At 36.9% G+C, this 18545-nt stretch overlaps 1 protein-coding gene across 4 annotated transcripts in view; it reads left to right on the top strand.

The window, feature by feature from the left end:
• ELP4 (elongator acetyltransferase complex subunit 4) overlaps positions 1 to 14257 on the top strand; it is a 141862-nt gene extending 127605 nt beyond the window's left edge. For all 4 annotated transcript variants that reach the window (XM_071455250.1, XM_071455249.1, XM_071455253.1 and 1 more), the window contains one exon: positions 13645 to 14257. In XM_071455250.1, coding sequence (XP_071311351.1) covers positions 13645 to 13776 — 132 coding nt within the window. In that variant the 3' untranslated portion in view covers positions 13777 to 14257. The remainder of the gene's footprint in view (positions 1 to 13644) is intronic.
• The last annotated feature ends 4288 nt before the right edge of the window (positions 14258 to 18545 follow it).

Raw genomic sequence — 18545 nt, 5'->3', positions numbered from 1 at the left:
TAGGAGAATGTTTCTTAAGTGCGGCAGCTTTAGGAAAGCAATAGAAATATTCCTCCCAAGCTCACTGGGTTGTGTGCTTCAGTTACTGTTAGTTATTGGAGGATACCATTAATTAGTTGAGTTGGATTGGATGACCTGGTTTGCTGGGAAAGACAGACTTATTAGAAAGGTCAGTAATTTATACTACTACAAAAATTCTTTTGTTCAGCCCAGGAATGACCTAGTTTTGCCTTTTCTTTTATATCTCTATGAAACTCAGAGATGCAGAAAGTAGGGCAGGAGAGACTGAAGAGATATTTGCCCAAATGATGTGGTCAGCTGCTGTTAGGTTATTAACTATTTACTATATTCTTTATTTATTATTCTATTTACTATAATATTAACTATTAGCTAAGTTCTGATTCAAGGAACCAGTTACAAAGCCATGGTGTTGGGAGAGAGAGCCTGTGCACAAGCACAACAATCTGTTAAGAGCAGATATTCCCCCAAAAGGGGTGACTTACAGTTTGCATTACGTTTCATCTGATATTATTATTATTGCTGTGCAGATATCTTAAACTGATTGCTTTGTGATACTGAATGAATTCATTGTAGTCTGGCATTGAGATTGGCTTTAGACTGTGGAAGTGATAGCAAAGGATGAAAAAAATATTTTTCTATAGTTATAGCAAACCAAACCACTCCTGTGCTTCCACTGCATGTTTTGAAGTGAAAACCTCTTTGTTTTCTATGTCTCTTGTCAAAAATACGAAGCTTTACTATGTCAGTGTAGTCTATTCAAATGGAAAGAACCATTTAGATATTTTTTTCTTCCTTTAGAGCCTCATCTTTTTCCAGTGCTGTAGCTGTTCCCCCTGGCAAGTTCCAGCTGCATTCAAAATACTCAAATAAGATGGTCTGATAAGGTTGCCTTGTCTCTTAGGTTTTTACTTCTTTATAGGAAGAAATGTTTAAATGGCATTCAGGAGAAATAATTACGCAGGGAGTACAAAATATATCTCTTACTGGTGTTTCTTCCCTCCCTGCAACCTGTTTTCATGCTATGGGTCAGGACTTAACAGCTCTCAAGAGTGTCTGGCTGAATAGTGGCAGGCTTCTGAATCTCAAATCAAGTGCTCTTCAAAGCACCTTACTTCACTTGAGATAAAAACTAGAGGCAGGTTTTTTCTATCTGGCCTATTCATCAAGTATAATCTACTGAATTGTTGACATTTCTAAACACTAAAGGGATTTTAAAGATCTTATTGCTCTAAAGAGACTTACTTGTAGTACAGAATAAAGAAGTGAAATGAAAAAAATACTGACACATGAAAAGTACAAAACGAAATAACTGAAAGCTGAAAGCAAATAGCTATAATTTGACATATAGTTTCTTTACAAAACACATTTTTGATGTAGGAATCTGCTCAAATGTTCAACCCTCCCCCTAACTTTCTGATAAATAGCAATGTTTATTTTAATCAAAAATTAGTCACAGAAGTCTTGCATTTAATGTGATACCAATTTCTGTCATTCATATTTAATATATTTGTTTTCATTCACACTGAGACCTACTGTCTGAAACAGAGTTGTTTAAAAAGAAATTAGTGTGACCTGTCTTTTAACCTTTCCCCTTCTCATTCTGTGTTTAAAGTTCCTTAAAAGCATGAGTTTCCCAAAGGGTGGGCAGAATGACTGCTTGCTCACCAATGCAACTTTTCTCTCCTTTTAATGAGTAATATCAATCACTGAATAAAAATGTGAGTTTTCAAAGCAAAAACAGGTTGAGCCAATATTACAGAGATTAAATTACACTTCAGGGGTTTCTGAAGTCCAAAGTTTATTTGGAAGTAACACTACAAAAGGCTTTGTTACCTGCAGTTTGAAAGTGTAGCTCTGAGTCACGGGGGATTAGTGCTGCAAGGATATTACAATATGAATGATGTAATGTCTGCATCCTTACCTGGGAGTTACAGGAACTGAACATAATTCAGTGGCAGTTTCATGATAGCAGAAATAACTTTTATTTTTCCTCTTCTGGCCTGCTTTTTGCCATAGCATGAAGTGTCTCCCTGTGGCATTTGCCACTGCAGAGCTGAAGTTTCTATCTTATGAAAATCTGCAGAAAAAAAACTAAAATATTTGCAAAATCTGTTTGCAAATATGCAGAGTTTTGTAAACCAGCAGTACATTTATCTTTCTAATGTATTGCTTTCTAAATGTATTCTTATCTTTTTAAAGCAGAGGTTAGTAGCAGTAGTTTGCACTTACATAGCCCTTTTTCACTTCTCTCTCACTGTTTTAAAGTGATTGAATAATTTGTGTTCCTCCACACATAATAATCCTGCAAAGCAGACCCAGAAAAATACCTGTAGCAAAGAAGAGCTTGTCCATGCATGAAAAGCAAAATAATGGGAAAAAAAAAAAAAAAAAAAAAAGCTCCAGAAAATTAGCCTGCTTCAAAAAGCTATTAAATTGTTCCTATCCCTGAAGCTTTACAAATGTGATAATTGTTGTGTTCTGGTGGTGCAATATGTTTCTGCAGCAAGCTGAGGAGCAAGCCCTGGTGTCTGGAGGAGGGAGCAGGGCTGTGGAACAGGGGCAGGGAATCCTCCCTGTGGGCAGCCTGTGCTCCAGGTCTGAGTGCCCAGAAATGCTTCCCAGCCCTGCTGGGCTGCCTAGCAAGGGAAAACTTCTAATTCCAGCTGACTTTAAAAAGTAAATACACAGCACAGGGCTGTTCCTGCTATAAAACAATAACCCTCCCCAGCTAACATTTACTTTTTTAGTTGGCAAAGCATCATTGAAATGCACTTGTAATGGAGACTTGCCGGTGTGGGTCTTGGAGCAGAACCTTTCTGTGAAGTGTTTCTGTGAACTGGGTGATTTTATCAAGAGGCAGAATACATTTGATCAGTCATTTGGTGCAGTTGCACCAGGGTGTTAACGGGATTTCTGAAACGTGACAGAAGCCTGGTGAATTACAGTGAACTTTACCAGATAGTTTTGGATGCAAACTCAAACATTTGCCGAGGTTTTCAATTTAGCTGTAATTTTCGAGGGTGACAGTAACGCCGTAATCCTGGAGCAGATGCTTCTGCTCTGAATGCTGTTTCTCCCTCCTCCCCACATCCACAGCTTTTGTTTGTACACACAGTGCCTCGAACACTCCTCAAGCTTCCCAATAGAGAGCCTCAAGTTGTTGTAGAGCATCGTGGGCATCACCAGCAGCTCTGGAGCATTTCCAGTGAGCCATCTGTGGTGTGATAGGAAATCTGTGCTCCGTGGCAGGCTGCAATGCCATTCAGAGAGGGAGCAGACACACTGCAGGCATTGATTCAATGAGAAGCTTCACAGAGTTGTGGGACTCAATTCCTCCCCTTGACCTTTCAGACTGGGAGGTAAGAATTTGGTTGAAGGGAGCCACTCAGGTTTCCTGAATAGTCAGCAGATATGGACAAGCACTTGCAAGGAGGATTCATCCCTGCCTGGTTTGTAATGTGGGGTGTTAGGCTGAGTGGCTGACTTGTAGACAGCTGCAATTAGGTTGAATGAATCCATCAGGGAAGAGGATGTGACATGAACATCAGCATCCACCCGGGCTGTCCTGAGAGCCCTGGAATTACCCAGCCTTGCATCACTGCTCTTACGTAAGCTCAGCGAGGAGATGTTCAGCAAAAAGAGCACATCCACAGGAGAAATGCCCTTGCTCTGGACACAGATGATACCATCAGACTCATGAGCTACTGCTTGAATTTAGAACAGTGTTTCCTTTCAGGATTCAAACAGTATATTCCAATCTCAAAATCAAATTTTCAATTTCATGCCTAGATCATATAATTAGATTATATTAACTCCTGCCTTCCATCTTTCCCTTTCTTCACTCCATCTTCTCTTCAGCCCTTTGTCACTTCATTTCTTTCCCTATGGTGTGGTCTTTCACTCACCTTTCTGAACATTACTTTTTCAGTTAGAAGGGAAAAAAACCCCTTCAATAAAGCATTAATACAGTATTTATAAACCATTACATTTTTCCTTCTGCCTTGATATTTTGTTGTTTTCCTTTTTACCCATTTTGTGTATTCAGACCATAAACTCTTCAAGACAGAGACATTCTTTCCATTTGTGCCTGATAAGAGCTGTATCAATATCACTATAGTGTGCTGTGTAATTATTTAGTCCAGCTCTGCTTGTGAGGTTACCATAGGTTTCTCTGAATTTTGGATCAGACAAGCAGTTGAACACCTGCAGTCCTTGGGCAGCCTATAACCATTCCTGATGGATCTAGCTCTTTTTATAAGCTTCTTCATGATCCAGAGACTGCAGCTAGAACATAAAGGACCTCTATTTTTATCTTCCACTTGAGTCCCTTCAGGTGTAACAAATCACATGTTGGAATTTTTCCTTGGAATGAGTTTGTTTGGACTCATTGTCTGTACTTTCCTTTCCTGACACTGAAAATAATGACTGGAGCTGCACATCCATAAACCCACCCATCTCTACTCAGTCTGGAACTGGAACTTCTTCAGCCACCCAAAATACCCCAGGGATGCATTTTTACAAACACGTACAGAAATGAATTGTATTGGTACAAGCAAATATCTCTGAACAGCAGCCAGTGTTATAAAACCAAGCTTTAAATTCAGACTCAGGAATCCAGATTTCTGGTCAGAAAACAGAAACAGGACCATGTGGCACATCCAAACAAATCAGCAGAGTTTGAATTGAATTCTCCTGGATATTATCATACCCCTTCTGTAAAGCAGATACTCTGAAAAGTGTATCAGTGTTCTGAAACATTAAAGGGATTTTTGCAAAATCTGTCATTAAAGGAAGTACGTTTATTAATGACTTTTAATTTTACCACGTGTCCTTAAAAATGCTGTTCAAACAATCTGTTTGTGCTATTGGAAACCCACCATAAAACATCACTGTTCTGTAAATGAAGTGAAAGTCAGAATTGCCCTGGTTTTATTTTACATTCTCTAAGTGTGGGAAAACAGGAGTTTAGAATTGTGTTCAAATGCTCTCAGTGGTACTATCTATCCTTTGGCAGACAGACTTATACAGGAAGAAGTTTATTTCTCAGTTATTCTTACTGGAAGCCTTCTCTCAGCACCTGGTGGTAGCAGCAGTTAACACCATGATGGCTTGGGTTGTGCTTCAACCTAAAAGTAAAATTAAATAAATAGGACTTGCCCATGGTAAATGTTATTTTAACATGAGTTTTAACATGAGTTGATATGGTTCTTTCTTATAAGTCAAGCACAGTTACCTAAAATGTAGAAAAATTTTAGAATGCTCTTTCTAAAAGTCAAGTCTTTTGTTCTTTAAGACCAGTTTAGAAAATGTAGAAATGCAAATTTAGAAAATGTAGTTTAGAAAATTCCTGTGATCTAAAAATGGTGATGTAGTGTCAATTAATATAGCAGAACAAGAGGAAGCTGAGTTCATGTCCATTATACAGAAAAATAGTCACCAACTGTTTCATCTTCTGAATTTGTTAAAATACTGGGCCAATTGTAACATGAACCTAAAAGATTCATAGTGAATGGTTTAAGAGTTTGTGTAAGACTGAAATGCAGCTATGAGAGAATATTTTGGCTCCATACTCTCCACAAGATAAATGTTGTTGATTGTGAGACCCCATCATTATTTGTGAGCCAAATTTGACAGCAGCAATATGATTTCTCCCTGACACAGGCTTAGGCCAGTTGGAATGACTTTTCTGTTCCTGTTAATGTCTTCAGTGGCCAAGTGCTTATTGTTCAGTCATTTTTGAGAAGTGAACTTCTATTAACTCAGAAGTTATTACTGTGTGGCAGTAATAAAATTTTTGTATCTGTAAATAATTACAAAGTTATGTCAATGTAAGTGATACGTCACTCCAGTAGACCACATGTCCTATAAAAGAGAATTAATTTCATCAGAATACAGATATCTGGTGCCCCTCAAGCTTGGCAAGAGAAGAAGCCAAAACTTGTAGTAACCTCCACGTCAAATATCTGAGAAAAACCTTTCTCTCTAGAAGAAATTTAGTCTTGTAACTGCACATCTTTGTGTTTACATTAAGCCCAAAGGTAGAAATTACTACTGCTAATTAAAAGTTAGGTGATAATAAATAGACATGAAGGGGAAAAACATCATGCAAAACATCTGCCTTGTGGGGGCTTTATGGGATGGGGAGAGTTCTGCTTCAAAGAGAAGTAAAGAGGATGCAAAGCTCCCCAACTAAGAGTCTGCATCTTTCATTTTCCCAGCATTCCTAAAATTCTTCTCCCCACCCCCCTCTTCCCCCTGAACCAAATCCCTTCGGCTTTGGTGACTTCAGTCTTCATGGAGTTGTAGCAAATGGAAGTAGAAGGGATCTGGAGAGGTCATTAACCCATCTCCCTGCCCCAAGGCAGGGCTGCAGCCATACTACACTAATAAGCTGCTTTTTTTTTTTTTTTTTTTTGGTCAAAGATCGAACTAAATGAATTGTAAAGATTTTTGGGAAGTTTGGGCCCAGCTGTTAAAGCTTCGTGTAAGTGTTAACACGGTCACAAGGTTGACTTTGGTGAAATTACTTTAATATGAATCAAATGAAGGACAAACTATCACCTCATTTTTAATGAGCTTCAGTGATTTTGCAACTTTTTGGGGGTTTTTTTTGCTACAGTATTACACTTAAAATAGGTATGAAATTATGATAATGATTTTGGAGTAATATACAGAATTACTTGGGGTTTAGATTTGTGCCAATACATATATCTGCTTATCACATTGTTGCTAAAAAATTGTTGTATTCTTCATTGCTTAAAGCATTTTACAGAATATGTGATTTTTGTAGCCCTCCCTAAAACAATCTCCTACACTGGCAAAAACCACTTGCTAGTGGTTTTTTTGTGTATTTGCTAGTATTTTTGTGTAGTAGGATTTTTTAAAACTATAAATAAATATCATTTAATAAATAATATTTTTTAAAATTACATTAATAAAATTATTGTTTAAATTAATTACCTATGTATTTTCATATAATAAACATATTTTTAAATATATTTATTATATATTATATATTATATATTATATATTATATATTATTATATATTATATATTATATGTATTATATAATATATGTATATTATATATATTATCTATTTATTATATATAAACATATACATATTATTATAATAAATAAATGTTATTTTTTATTTAATAAATAATATTTATTTAAGGAATAAATAATGATTTTTAATAATTTAACAAAAAATAAATAACAAATAATAAATAATATTTAATTAATAAATAAACCAAACATAGCAGCCCACTGGAAGTTCCTGGAATAGCCATGATGTGGATCTTTGCATCCCAGAAAACCATCAGTGAGTATTTGGTCCTCTGTGCTGGGACTGGACTCACTGTGTCCCTTCTGAGCTGTCCTTTTACATCATCTCATCTTCCACTTCTGCCTTTTTTTCCCCCTATTGAGAACAAATGAAGTAATTAGAAGTTTTCTTCAGGCAGAGGGAGGAGCAGCCACAAAGTATGTCATAAGTTTTGTCTAAACTGTTTTCCTTTGGTAATGCATGCCCTAAAGCTGTGTGCTTAGCTGGCTTCAGTGTAATTGTTCCTACCCTGCAAAGCCTTCCTGAGTGCCCAAAACAGCACCAAACTCCCAGCCAGCCCCTTCCCCAGCTGTGCCCTGCTCCATCATTGCCTTTCTCTTCAGCCACTGAAATGAACATTTAGAGTCTGATCCTGAAGATGCCAAGTTTAAACCTTCCTGACAGCCTCTGTGGGTGAAAATATTGTGTGATCATGTAATTGAACACACTGCAAGAGTGCAGATGCGCAATTAACTTTGCACACAGGAAGTTTACTCCAGCATCCCCTAGTATTTCACTGATAAACTTTCCTTTCCTTTGATAAAATGGTAAATACCCTAGTATTTCATTGATCAACTTTATTTTGCTTTTATAAATTGATAAATACCCTAGTATTTCACTGATAAACATTACTTCCCTTTGATAAACTGATAAATACCCTAGTATTTCACTGATAAACTTTCCTTTCCTTTTATAAAATGATAAATACCCTAGTATTTCATTGATCAACTTTATTTTGCTTTTATAAATTGATAAATACCCTAGTTTTTCACTGATAAACTTTCCTTTCCTTTGATAAACTGATAAATAGTATTCCTTTGATAAACTGATAAATATCCTAGTATTTAACTGATAAACTTTGCTTTCCTCTGATAACCAATAAATACCCTAGTATTTAACTGATAAACTTTTCTTTCCTTTTATAAACTGATAAATACTCTAGTATTTCATTGATAAACTTTATTTTCCTTTTATAAATTGATAAATACCCTAGTTTTTCACTGATAAACTTTCCTTTCCTTTGATAAACTGATAAATACTCTAGTATTTCACTGGTAAACTTTCCTTTCCTTTGATAAACTGATAAACACCCAAGTATTTAACTGATAAACTTTTCTTTCCTTTTATAAACTGATAAATACCCTAGTATTTCACTGGTAAACTTTCCTTTCCTTTGATAAACTGATAAATACCCAAGTATTTAATTGATAAATTTTCCTTTCCTTTTATAAACTGATAAATACCCTAGTATTTCACTGGTAAACTTTCCTTTCCTTTGATAAACTGATAAATACCCAAGTATTTAATTGATAAATTTTCCTTTCCTTTTATAAACTGATAAATACCCTAGTATTTCACTGATAAATTTTACCTTCCTTTCTAAGAAGTTATCCCAAGGAGGGTGACTGTAGGATCCTATTTTCACTTCCACATTTACTTTTGCCACATTATGACCATTTTGCCTTAAAATACTGTTGCCCTGCCAGCTTGCTCTCAACTACAGAAGATTTTATGGTTCTGGAATATTTCAGCAAAAATGTTAAATTATTTAAACTCATTTTATGTCTAGCACTTATGCCATGGATGGGATTTTGCTGCCCTGTGAAAACCCACCTGTTTGGCACACTCAGTGCATAAAAATGGACTCTTCTGCAGGTGTTTACCTGCTTTTAGGAGCAGGGGAGCTGTGCCCACATTTTGGGCTGGGGAGAGGGGCAGGAAGCAGGAATGGGGAGGACACGTCCAGAAGAGGAGGAGGAGAACAAACCAGGGGATTGTTGAACATTCTGGAAAACAAGTCTTAACAGCCTCAGAATCTGATTGTGAAATTGGGAGATACCTTTTGCCATGTGTTTTATGTGCCTCAATTCCCTGTCTTTGAAATTGAGGTAACTTTGCTGCCTTATCTCACAAGAATATTAGAAAAATAACAAAGCTGGTATTTGTGAGCACAGGGAAGGCAAGAAAGGGGAGTCTGGCACTGAGTTTGAACCTAGGAACAGGAGCAGGGGCTGGAAACAGAGGCAGGAAAAATGCAGGAATATCAGGGACAGGAATGAAGAGCTTGGGTGCAGAAAGCTGAGACTGGGGACTGCAGATAACCAGAGAAGGGACATTTTTGGCATGAAAAGCAGCTGTGGGGTGGAAAGCCTGGGCAAGGATTGGGATTGCCAGTGTGAGCAAAATCATCCTGATTCTTACCAGGCTGATCAGAGGAAGAGAGCTTGAAAGGGATGGGGGCCAGAGCCTCGGAAATAGCAGAGAAGTCTGTCCAGCAGAAAACATTTTTTGTTTGGCTGGGGCTTTAAATTGGATTGTTTCTCTGTGGTCAGCAAATATCTGTGAAATTGTGGTGCTGCTGTTCCAGAAGGATCACAACCTGTTCATACCATCACTTACTGCCTCAGCCCAAGTGACCAAAATGTCCCTATTGGTACCAAAAATAAAGGCCAGTTGCTTAACCTGTAGATGCCTGTATAGTGCCATGCAATGAATTTCCTCTTTGTTTGTGGCTTAACATTTAGAGTCTTTTAAAATGGTGTTAATATATTAGGATTATTTTCAGCCCTGTATATGGGCATACAGAAAATTTCTCCACATAGAAAATTTCTCTGCACAGAAAATTTATCCACAAAGAAAACTTCTCCACAAAGAAAATGTAAGGAATGATATTTTGAAATACCTGTGCAGGCTTTGTTCACAGGAAGCATGTGTGTGACCAGTGATTCTGATCTGAATGACAAGATAGATAATATTCAGCTGTTTTCAAAGGACTCTGGTGTGGTTTGTTGTTCAGAATAGATCTGGTCTAAGGATGAATGTGGTGTATGCAGTGAAATGTGCTTCCTGGAGAACCAGCAATTTTTTAATAATGTTTGGAAGTTGGGATTGTAGAGGGATGGATTGTAGAGGAAAGGATTGCAGGAGGAACGGTCTCATAATTAAAACATGGAAGGTGTGGTGTGTGTCTCTGCCAATAGCACTGAACTTCTGTGTGGTCATGTTGCTTCAACACAGCATTTTTGTTTCAATCCTTTTATTTGGTGTCTCTTGCTTTCTGAGTGCCTGACTTGGGGATTCTTGGAGAAATACTAAGCTTCCAGCTGCAGGTGAAGTTAGCATTTGAACATGTGGAATTCTGTAAAATGCTAAACATTCTGGAAAAGCAAGGCCTAACTGCCTGAGATTCTGTTTCTGAAATTAGTAGGTACCTTTTGCTATGTTTCATGTGCCTCAATTCCCTGCCTCTAAAATGGAGGCAACTTTGCTGCCTTCTCTCCCAAGAATATCAGGAAAATAACACAGTTGGTATTTGTGAGGCATTCAAGTGCTATATACTGACATGTGCTATTGAAAAGCCATTCTGTCTGCAGAACAAGGTTTGAATAGTGTACAATAAATATGTCAGAAAAGCTCTGAGCAAACAGTGACAAGAAAATAAAATACTGGCTAGTCAGCCACTAAAGGAATAGCCAGTCCCTAAATGAGCACTGTGCATCCTCCTCACTGAAGAAGATGAGGAAGAAGAGTATAAGGCCTGTATAATGAAATTCTGTATCATAACAAATACACCTGTAAAAGCCTAACTCACTCCCAGCATCCAATCTAAGGTTCCTGAATTTTTTATTTTTCCCAACTAAATCTTTGCAAATTTGCAGACATTCTTCTATTTTCTGAAATACAGTATTATAGTAGTATATATTCTAAAAGTATATATATATACTATTATAGTAGTATATATTCTAAAACTGTATAAATATATATATAAAATATATATAATATTACATATATTGTATATAATATATATAATTATATCCATTATATATATTATAATTATATATATTGTAATTACATATATTGTATATATTATTATATATACATATATAATATATATGGTACATATTATATTATATTGTACATATTATATATATTATATATATCATGTATATTATATATCATATTACATATATTATTATTTTATAGATAATTATATAAATTATAAATATTATAATAATGGTTGTATATACACTATTATAGTAGTATATATTCTAAAATAATATTTTTTTTTAGAATAAATATAGCAAATGAACACAGCGTTGACATGAAAGATTTTTTTGTTTTCTGACCCCACTTTGAAGTCCAGGGTGGTGTGGCAGGGTTTGCAGTGGTTCCCTGTCTGTGATATTTAGGCAGGGATATTTAGTCCCTGAGTGAGATGAGTTTGCTGGGTCTTGGTTCTGTTTGCTCCTCATCACAGAGATGCCAGCAGGGAGTGGAGGAAGGTGGAATTCCTTCACTTGTCTCTCCACCTGCCACATCCCCCTGCCCACAGCAAAGTACTGTGCACTTTTTTAGAAAGAAAATGTGATTGAGAGATCTGCCAAGTGCTCCCCTGTACTTCCCAGCTTCTCCTTCTCTGCTTTGCACGCTTCCATCCCCTCCCACAGCATGCAGGTGGTACCTTGGCTTTTCCCAGCACACCTTTTGCTCAGCAGCCAGAGGAGAAAGGCTCATGCCCTGTGTGGATGTGTTGAGGCAGAAATGAGGCATCATCAGCCACAGCCACAGCCAGGTTTAACCTGCCTTGGAGTAAGGGGAGAGCTGTGGGTGAAGGATTCTCTGCCGCAACGCTGGTTTAATGCAGCTGAAATTCAGAGCTGCAGTTGCTGTGCGGTATTCACAGGTGTGTGGGTTGTGCTTCACAGGCAAAATGCTGCCAGTAAATACACACCTCTCTCCTATTCCAGCACTGGGCTGTGGCATCTCACCCTGCACACAGGCTGTCCTGCTCCTCATGCATTACTTTCTGCATTTCCTTCCCCTGGAGAAAATAACAGCGCAGTTCTTCTCCCAGCGCTGCCCACGGCCAGGAGTGGCCAGTGGTGGGAAGCCCTTGGGAGCATCTCTCAAGTTACACCCAGCTGCACAGTCTCAGAGCCAGCAAGGAATTCTGCAGTCAGCTCACTGAAAATTCAAAGATTTCCTATGCTTTTTAATCTAATTCTTGTGTTAAAGAAGTATTGAAAAAAGGGAAGCTGTGTTTAGGTGGGATAAAAGCAAAAATGTGGCAAAGCTGAGAATAAGGATAGTCCACAGAGCCTCCTAATTCAGTTTTGCAGCCACTGCTGTTCTCCTGTTCCCTTCAGAAGCGTGTGCATTTTAAAGGAACCACCCAGTTTAGCCTTTGCCTACTAAATCTTTCAAGAAATATGCTCCTTCCATGATACCAGTTTCATAAATTATTGCACTATGCAGAAGATGCTCAACTGTCTCATCTGACCCAGCTTGGGTCCAAAAGCAAGCCAGTCATTAAGCAAGTAAAGCCTCAGTTTTACATTAATTTTCACCTTACTTTACAAAAGCTAAATGGTAATGTCATGTCTTTTATACATCTCCCTCAGAGGAGGGGTGGAAATATTTTTGTCATAGCTGAAAAATAAGGTTTATTGTGCAAGGACCATGTGCTTGTGGGCAGCCGTGTGACCTCTGTCTCTGTTTCCCCATCTGTAAACTGGATTTAATGTTCCTACAACTCACTGGGGAGGGCAGGCTTTGATTAACATGTATGATTGCCTTCTACAAATGCAGCTACTGTCACTGCTTGGTTTTATTAGCCACTATCAGTAGAATATGAGGAGGAAACATGTAGCAGAATAATGTGCAACCAGGGTGAGCCCTCTGCATCTTTTGACCATCATATAATTTATTTTCAGACTCTTGTTGCCGTGTGTGCATATTTAAAATAAAACTCTACTTACACTGCAGTGCTATAGAAATCAAATAACTTGGTGTAGAGGTTGACATGCAGATGAAACACTGATTTTTAAAGGGGAAAATGCCTATAGATGTATTTAAATACCTTGAGCAAATTTGTATTTTGTTTAGGAAATTTTCATAAGGAAATAAAAATCTGTTCCAATTTAGAGAATCCAGTATATTGAAAACACGAACCTGATCTTTACAGAAACTGTGACGCGCAGTCAAGAAAGCAGCAATGAAATTTAAAACGTTGTGCCTTTAATATGTCAAATAGAAATTCTTCATATCATTCCTCTTGTGTTGAGGTTTTCAAAATATAAGTATTTTGGAACATGAGAATAATATTATGGTAGATAAGTCCAGAAGAGCGTTGGGGAAGCGCTTTATTTGTGTGAGTAAACACGGATCAGTCGGGGAAAAGACGGCATTTCCAAATGCGCCATGCAAAATGAATTCATCTCTTTTCTTTTTTTTTTCCTCTCCATGTTTTTGTCTCTTTCCTCCCTCTCTCTCCCCTCCTGAAACCCTCCTGCCACAGCGGCTGCATTTGCCTCCAGACTTGTCAGACACAGTGAGCCGCGCGAGCAAACAGGATCTGGCAGGATCCGCCAAACTGCTGAGCTCAGGATGTGGCGCCATGGCCATCGGCAAGAAGCACCTGGACTTCTAGTGATTTCTGCTTAGCAGCCTCACTCACATTCAGCTGACACCCTCATTAGGAGTGTTAATGACTTATATCAATATTTTTCTTAATGATTTGACCCAGCAGTCTTTAAAAATACGTGTTGTCATATGATGCCTCCCTTTTTTTCTTTTTTTTTCCTTTTTTTTTTTTTTTGCATGTGTGTGTGTGTGTTCTCTTTCTTTGTAATAAATTTGGTCTCATTTGGGTTTTGCTTTTCGTTAAAGCTTCTGTTCTGTTGGGTCCTGCCATTGTTCTGCTCCATTTGAAACAGGTAGTATTTTGTTCCTTTACTTAAGATACAAATATTGCGATTACCCTTTCTTTTTTTTTTATATACATCAAAAATAAAGGGATGTTTTTCCCAAAAGAATTTTTTATATTCTTACATATAATATTTTGTATGAATAATGGGTTTATTGAAATAAAGGAATGGAACTTATTGAAATAAAGGAACGGAACTAAGCAATTCGTTGTCATGTGTTATTCAAACAGCAAACTACACATTTTTAAAGACATGCATTTCTGTAATTGAAACACCATTCTTAAATTTCAGGAAATCCCTACCTCATTTTATTAAATATGTAATAATAAATTTATAATACATAAGATAGTTTTTATTCTAATAGGCCAGTAATTGAGGATGGGGGTGTTTAAATCAGAAGATATTATAGATAATTACTTTGCCTTATGGCTTACTACATGGATTAAAATGCACTTGAATGGACTTCCCTAACCAGAGAGGAAAGAATTTATTTCCTTATGTAGTTCAAAACAGTAATCCTAAACAATTGAAGTCAGCACTATGAAATTATGTCAACAGACATAATTCAAGATGGAAATTCAAACCGACAGCTACATTAATGCTGGGAAACCAGAAGAGTGCATTGGAGCTGGGGGAAGGATGACACAGAGAGCTGGTCTAAAGCAGGGCAGAATACACAAGTAATTCAGCCTTTTGTACCCTCAGATATACAATTTGTGAGCTCCTAACTGTTCTCTATGTATCCCTGTGTCTCTCTCATCAAACAAAGGAACAGTGAAGCAAAGCTGACCTGGGAATTAAAGTGGTTTGCATTCTTTCTTCTGAGGCTGACTTCCATTTTGAAAGGTAATATCTTCTTCTCTGCAGAACTTCCAAGCCACCCAGCTGTAAGATTGCATTACGGTTTCAAAATTTAGTCTTTATAATAGTGTATTACATGGCTGGAGTGAAATTGAGTCTTCAAAGAACATGTTAATAGGATGCAATAATGGTAACATATTTTGATGGGTTTGGAAAACCAAGACTTGGGAAGTGGTTTGCTTTTTTTTTTTTTTTCTCCTCTGCAATCCAGGTTCTTCTTTATTTTTTTCTTGACAACGCTGTGTAAAACAAAGACATAGCTTTTAAAACTGTCTAACTAATATGATGAATGTCAATCACTTAAAAAACTCCACTGTAGCATAAACACATACTGTATACAGCTTTTATTCTGAATTAGAATAATTGAATCAATGACAGTGATTTGCCAGGATGTCAAATCTATCCATCATATCCTGTCACTACCAGTTTATTTTTTGTGATCAAAATCAAAAAGACTACTATTTTGTCATCAGCTATTTCATTAGTAGTAACAATCAGGTTTTCTCTTCTATATTTTTTAGATATGCCTGTTATATTTTTTATTTCTAAAGACACAAATCCTTTTTAAATCTTTTCAAAATAAAGTTTCAGAACTGAACTGTCAGTTTAGTGAAGAAAAAAGACATCTGCTTTCCTATGCCAACATATTTAAAATATTATCATTGATGTCTCAAACATTTTTCTCTTTTTGTATTATGTGTAACACTGAATGGAAGTTCTCATTAGATAAGTAATTGTGCCTTTTGAAAGCATGAGATAATTTAAAAACTTAGGATAAAGTGATTTTTAACAAAGGCGAAGTTTTACATTGTATGTCTTTTTAATGTAAATAACACAAAACACACTTTTTATTCTTTGTGGAATATAAAGTCACAAGGCATATAAATTGCTGCCAACATATTTAAATAGGTCATTGACTTAACATACAGAGGAGAAAATATCATGAAAGTCACAGTCCCATTTCTAGCTGAGATATTACCTGATAATTGTTAGTGTCCATCTCACGTCTGCATCTGCAAGGCTTCAGTTTCCAAAACTTCAGCAGGCTAATATTAAAGCTGACAAACAGTTTGAGTAATAAAAGGAACTCCTTCTACAAACCTGCATTAGTTTGTTTTTTTTCTGAGTCACTAAATGTGCTTTGTAAATTGTTAGAGAATGCAGTGTTGTTTACCTAAGGCAAAGACATGGAGTGTTGGAAGATTTTTAGTTTTATAAAGATGGAGTAAGTTTTATAAAGAGAGGTGTTTTAAAAGATTTTATTCTATTATTAGTCTCATAGAAGGGTGAGATATAAGAGATGTAATTTAGTTTAATCTCTCTCTTCACAATGCCATCTCTTTTCTACAGTCTTCTTAAGTTAATACACTTTATCTCAGTATTTATATACAGATATACAAAACCATATAAACTTTCAATCAACTTTTAAAAATCTTTTACAAGTCCATTCCTCACAATGGAGCAAAATTTCTCTTCCTTTCTTCCAAAATCTCCTCTATCAGTGACAACTACACATGACAGTGACTTGGCTAATCCAGCAAGCTGAGAGGTGAGACAGAACCTTGGGTGTGCTGCCTGATAGCAGGTAGGGAGAGGGTAGATTTGGGGTAGATAGAGGGTAGATTTGGGGTAGATAGAGGGTAGATAAAGTATAGATAAAGTGTGGATAGATTGTGGATAAAATGCAGATTTCAGTCGTCGCACCAGCAGCAGTTTTGACTTGGGAATCCAGAGAAATGTTCACCTGGTGATTTTCTGTGCCTTTTGCCCGTGGCCACTCTGTGCCTGTCAAGCTCCTGTGTACAAAACATCCTTTTTCAGTTCTGTCTTCCCTTGACTGGAAGGCAAATATTTAAGCAAGGGGAGCAGCTCAGGCAATCGAAGAATGGGCACAGCCTCCTCTGCCAGGCTGTGCCCATGTGCTCCCAGCTCCTTTTGGCATCTCCAGAGGCCCCTTGCTGGCTTGGACAGAAATCTGTGCCATCCTCACTCCTGCTCAGAGATTGCAGAATGAAGGGGTTTTGTTTATAGCAGATTTTTTTAAGCAGAACTTCCTACTTTTTAGCAGGCTACAAACTGAAACCACCGAACTCAGCAGGGAAACAATAGATTCATCCCAGGGAAGACGTTCCCAATTCAGCACAAGAACCTGATCTTTACAGAAATTGTGACACACAGTCAAGAAAGCAGTAATGAAATTTAAAACGTTGTGCCTTTAATATGTCAAATAAGAATTCTTTCTATAATTCCTGTTGTGTTGAGGTTTTCAAAATATAAGTGTTTGGAACATGAGAAGAATATTATCTTAGGTAAGTCTTTTTCTCTGTTTGTAAAGACATTTCAAAAGCAATTTCCAGGGTGCAGCTGAATTCAATTTTGTGTAACAGTAGCTACAAGCATCTGGAAATGGGCATTCAGCTACTCCAGATTTGATACCTTTGTGGTAGTACCCAGCTGGTTTAATATTTAAATTTAATATTAAGTAGTGATGCTGTTCCAAACATAGCTTTTGGGAAAGTGCAAAAGCCTTAAATAATAAAATAACCTTTCACCATGCCAGTATTGGAAAGTGAGCTGCTAATCAAGTTTCTCTGAAACCACAAGGGTGTAACACATCCCATTAAAAATGTGGCTGGACTACAAGAACTAAACTCAGACACACACTCACATGTACTAAAGAAGTATTTCTCCAGGATCATCTATCAGAAATTTAAAGTGTTCTTCTTCTTTTGCCTGTGCTGGAGAAACATCATAGCTACAGAGCACAACAGAAATAGGAAAGAAGATGCTTTTATGCCTTTAAGAGATGGTGGAAGCAAGTCCAATTCCCCCCCGCCATCTCTTGGGATTCCTGCTTTCTCTTGTGAGCTACATGAGTGCAGGACCTGCCTACATTTCTTTTTTTAATCACACTAAGCACGTAATAGGGCTTATTCAATAATAAATGTACCTGTGTAGAAGAAAAGAATGAATCTTCTTCATCTTAGGGAAAAAATGGCAAGGGGGTAAGAAAGCAGAAATTCCACCACTCTATTTTTTCAGATTCTATTTAATATAAGCAAATGTTAGAATCTTTTTCTTTTCCCAAAAAAAAAAAATAAAAAAGACAAAAAAAATTGTATTTCAGCACCTGAGTAGATGGGTCTTTCAGGGCTGTTGGGCATCAAGCATCTGCTGAAAACTTGGCTGCTTATTTAAACTCTGCCTTTAAACAATTTTGAAAGTTATCAGGCACATCAAACTCATTTGCAGACCTCCTGTTCATATCAAAACAAAGACACCTTTTATGTTTTCAGCATTTTATTGCGTGAGGATTTTCTAGACCTGCAGAACTTAATCTGAAAAGTCTCCCAGAGAAGTCAGTGATAGTTTAGACCAGGAGCAACCTGGTAGGGTAAAGTCCAGAGGATCTTTTACAATTTAGTAGATCCAGAGAATTTTTAACTGAATATTCCTCTATATATTAAAAAAAAAATGTATTTTAATGTCTTCTGGCATTGAAGATAAATGTAAAACCCAAAATATAGCAAGATTTTTTAAAAAAAAAAAGTCTTTATGCTGGCAGAGTTTGAGTCTGAATGTTCATAGCCTCAGAATCTTCTCAGCATTCAGAGTGTCAGAGGTATTCTCT

This window comes from Agelaius tricolor, unplaced genomic scaffold (assembly GCF_023055355.1).
Source record: "Agelaius tricolor isolate 1412-34295 unplaced genomic scaffold, bAgeTri1.0.p SCAF_46, whole genome shotgun sequence".
Lineage (NCBI taxonomy): Eukaryota > Metazoa > Chordata > Aves > Passeriformes > Icteridae > Agelaius > Agelaius tricolor.
This window is presented reverse-complemented; position numbering and strand designations above follow the sequence as displayed.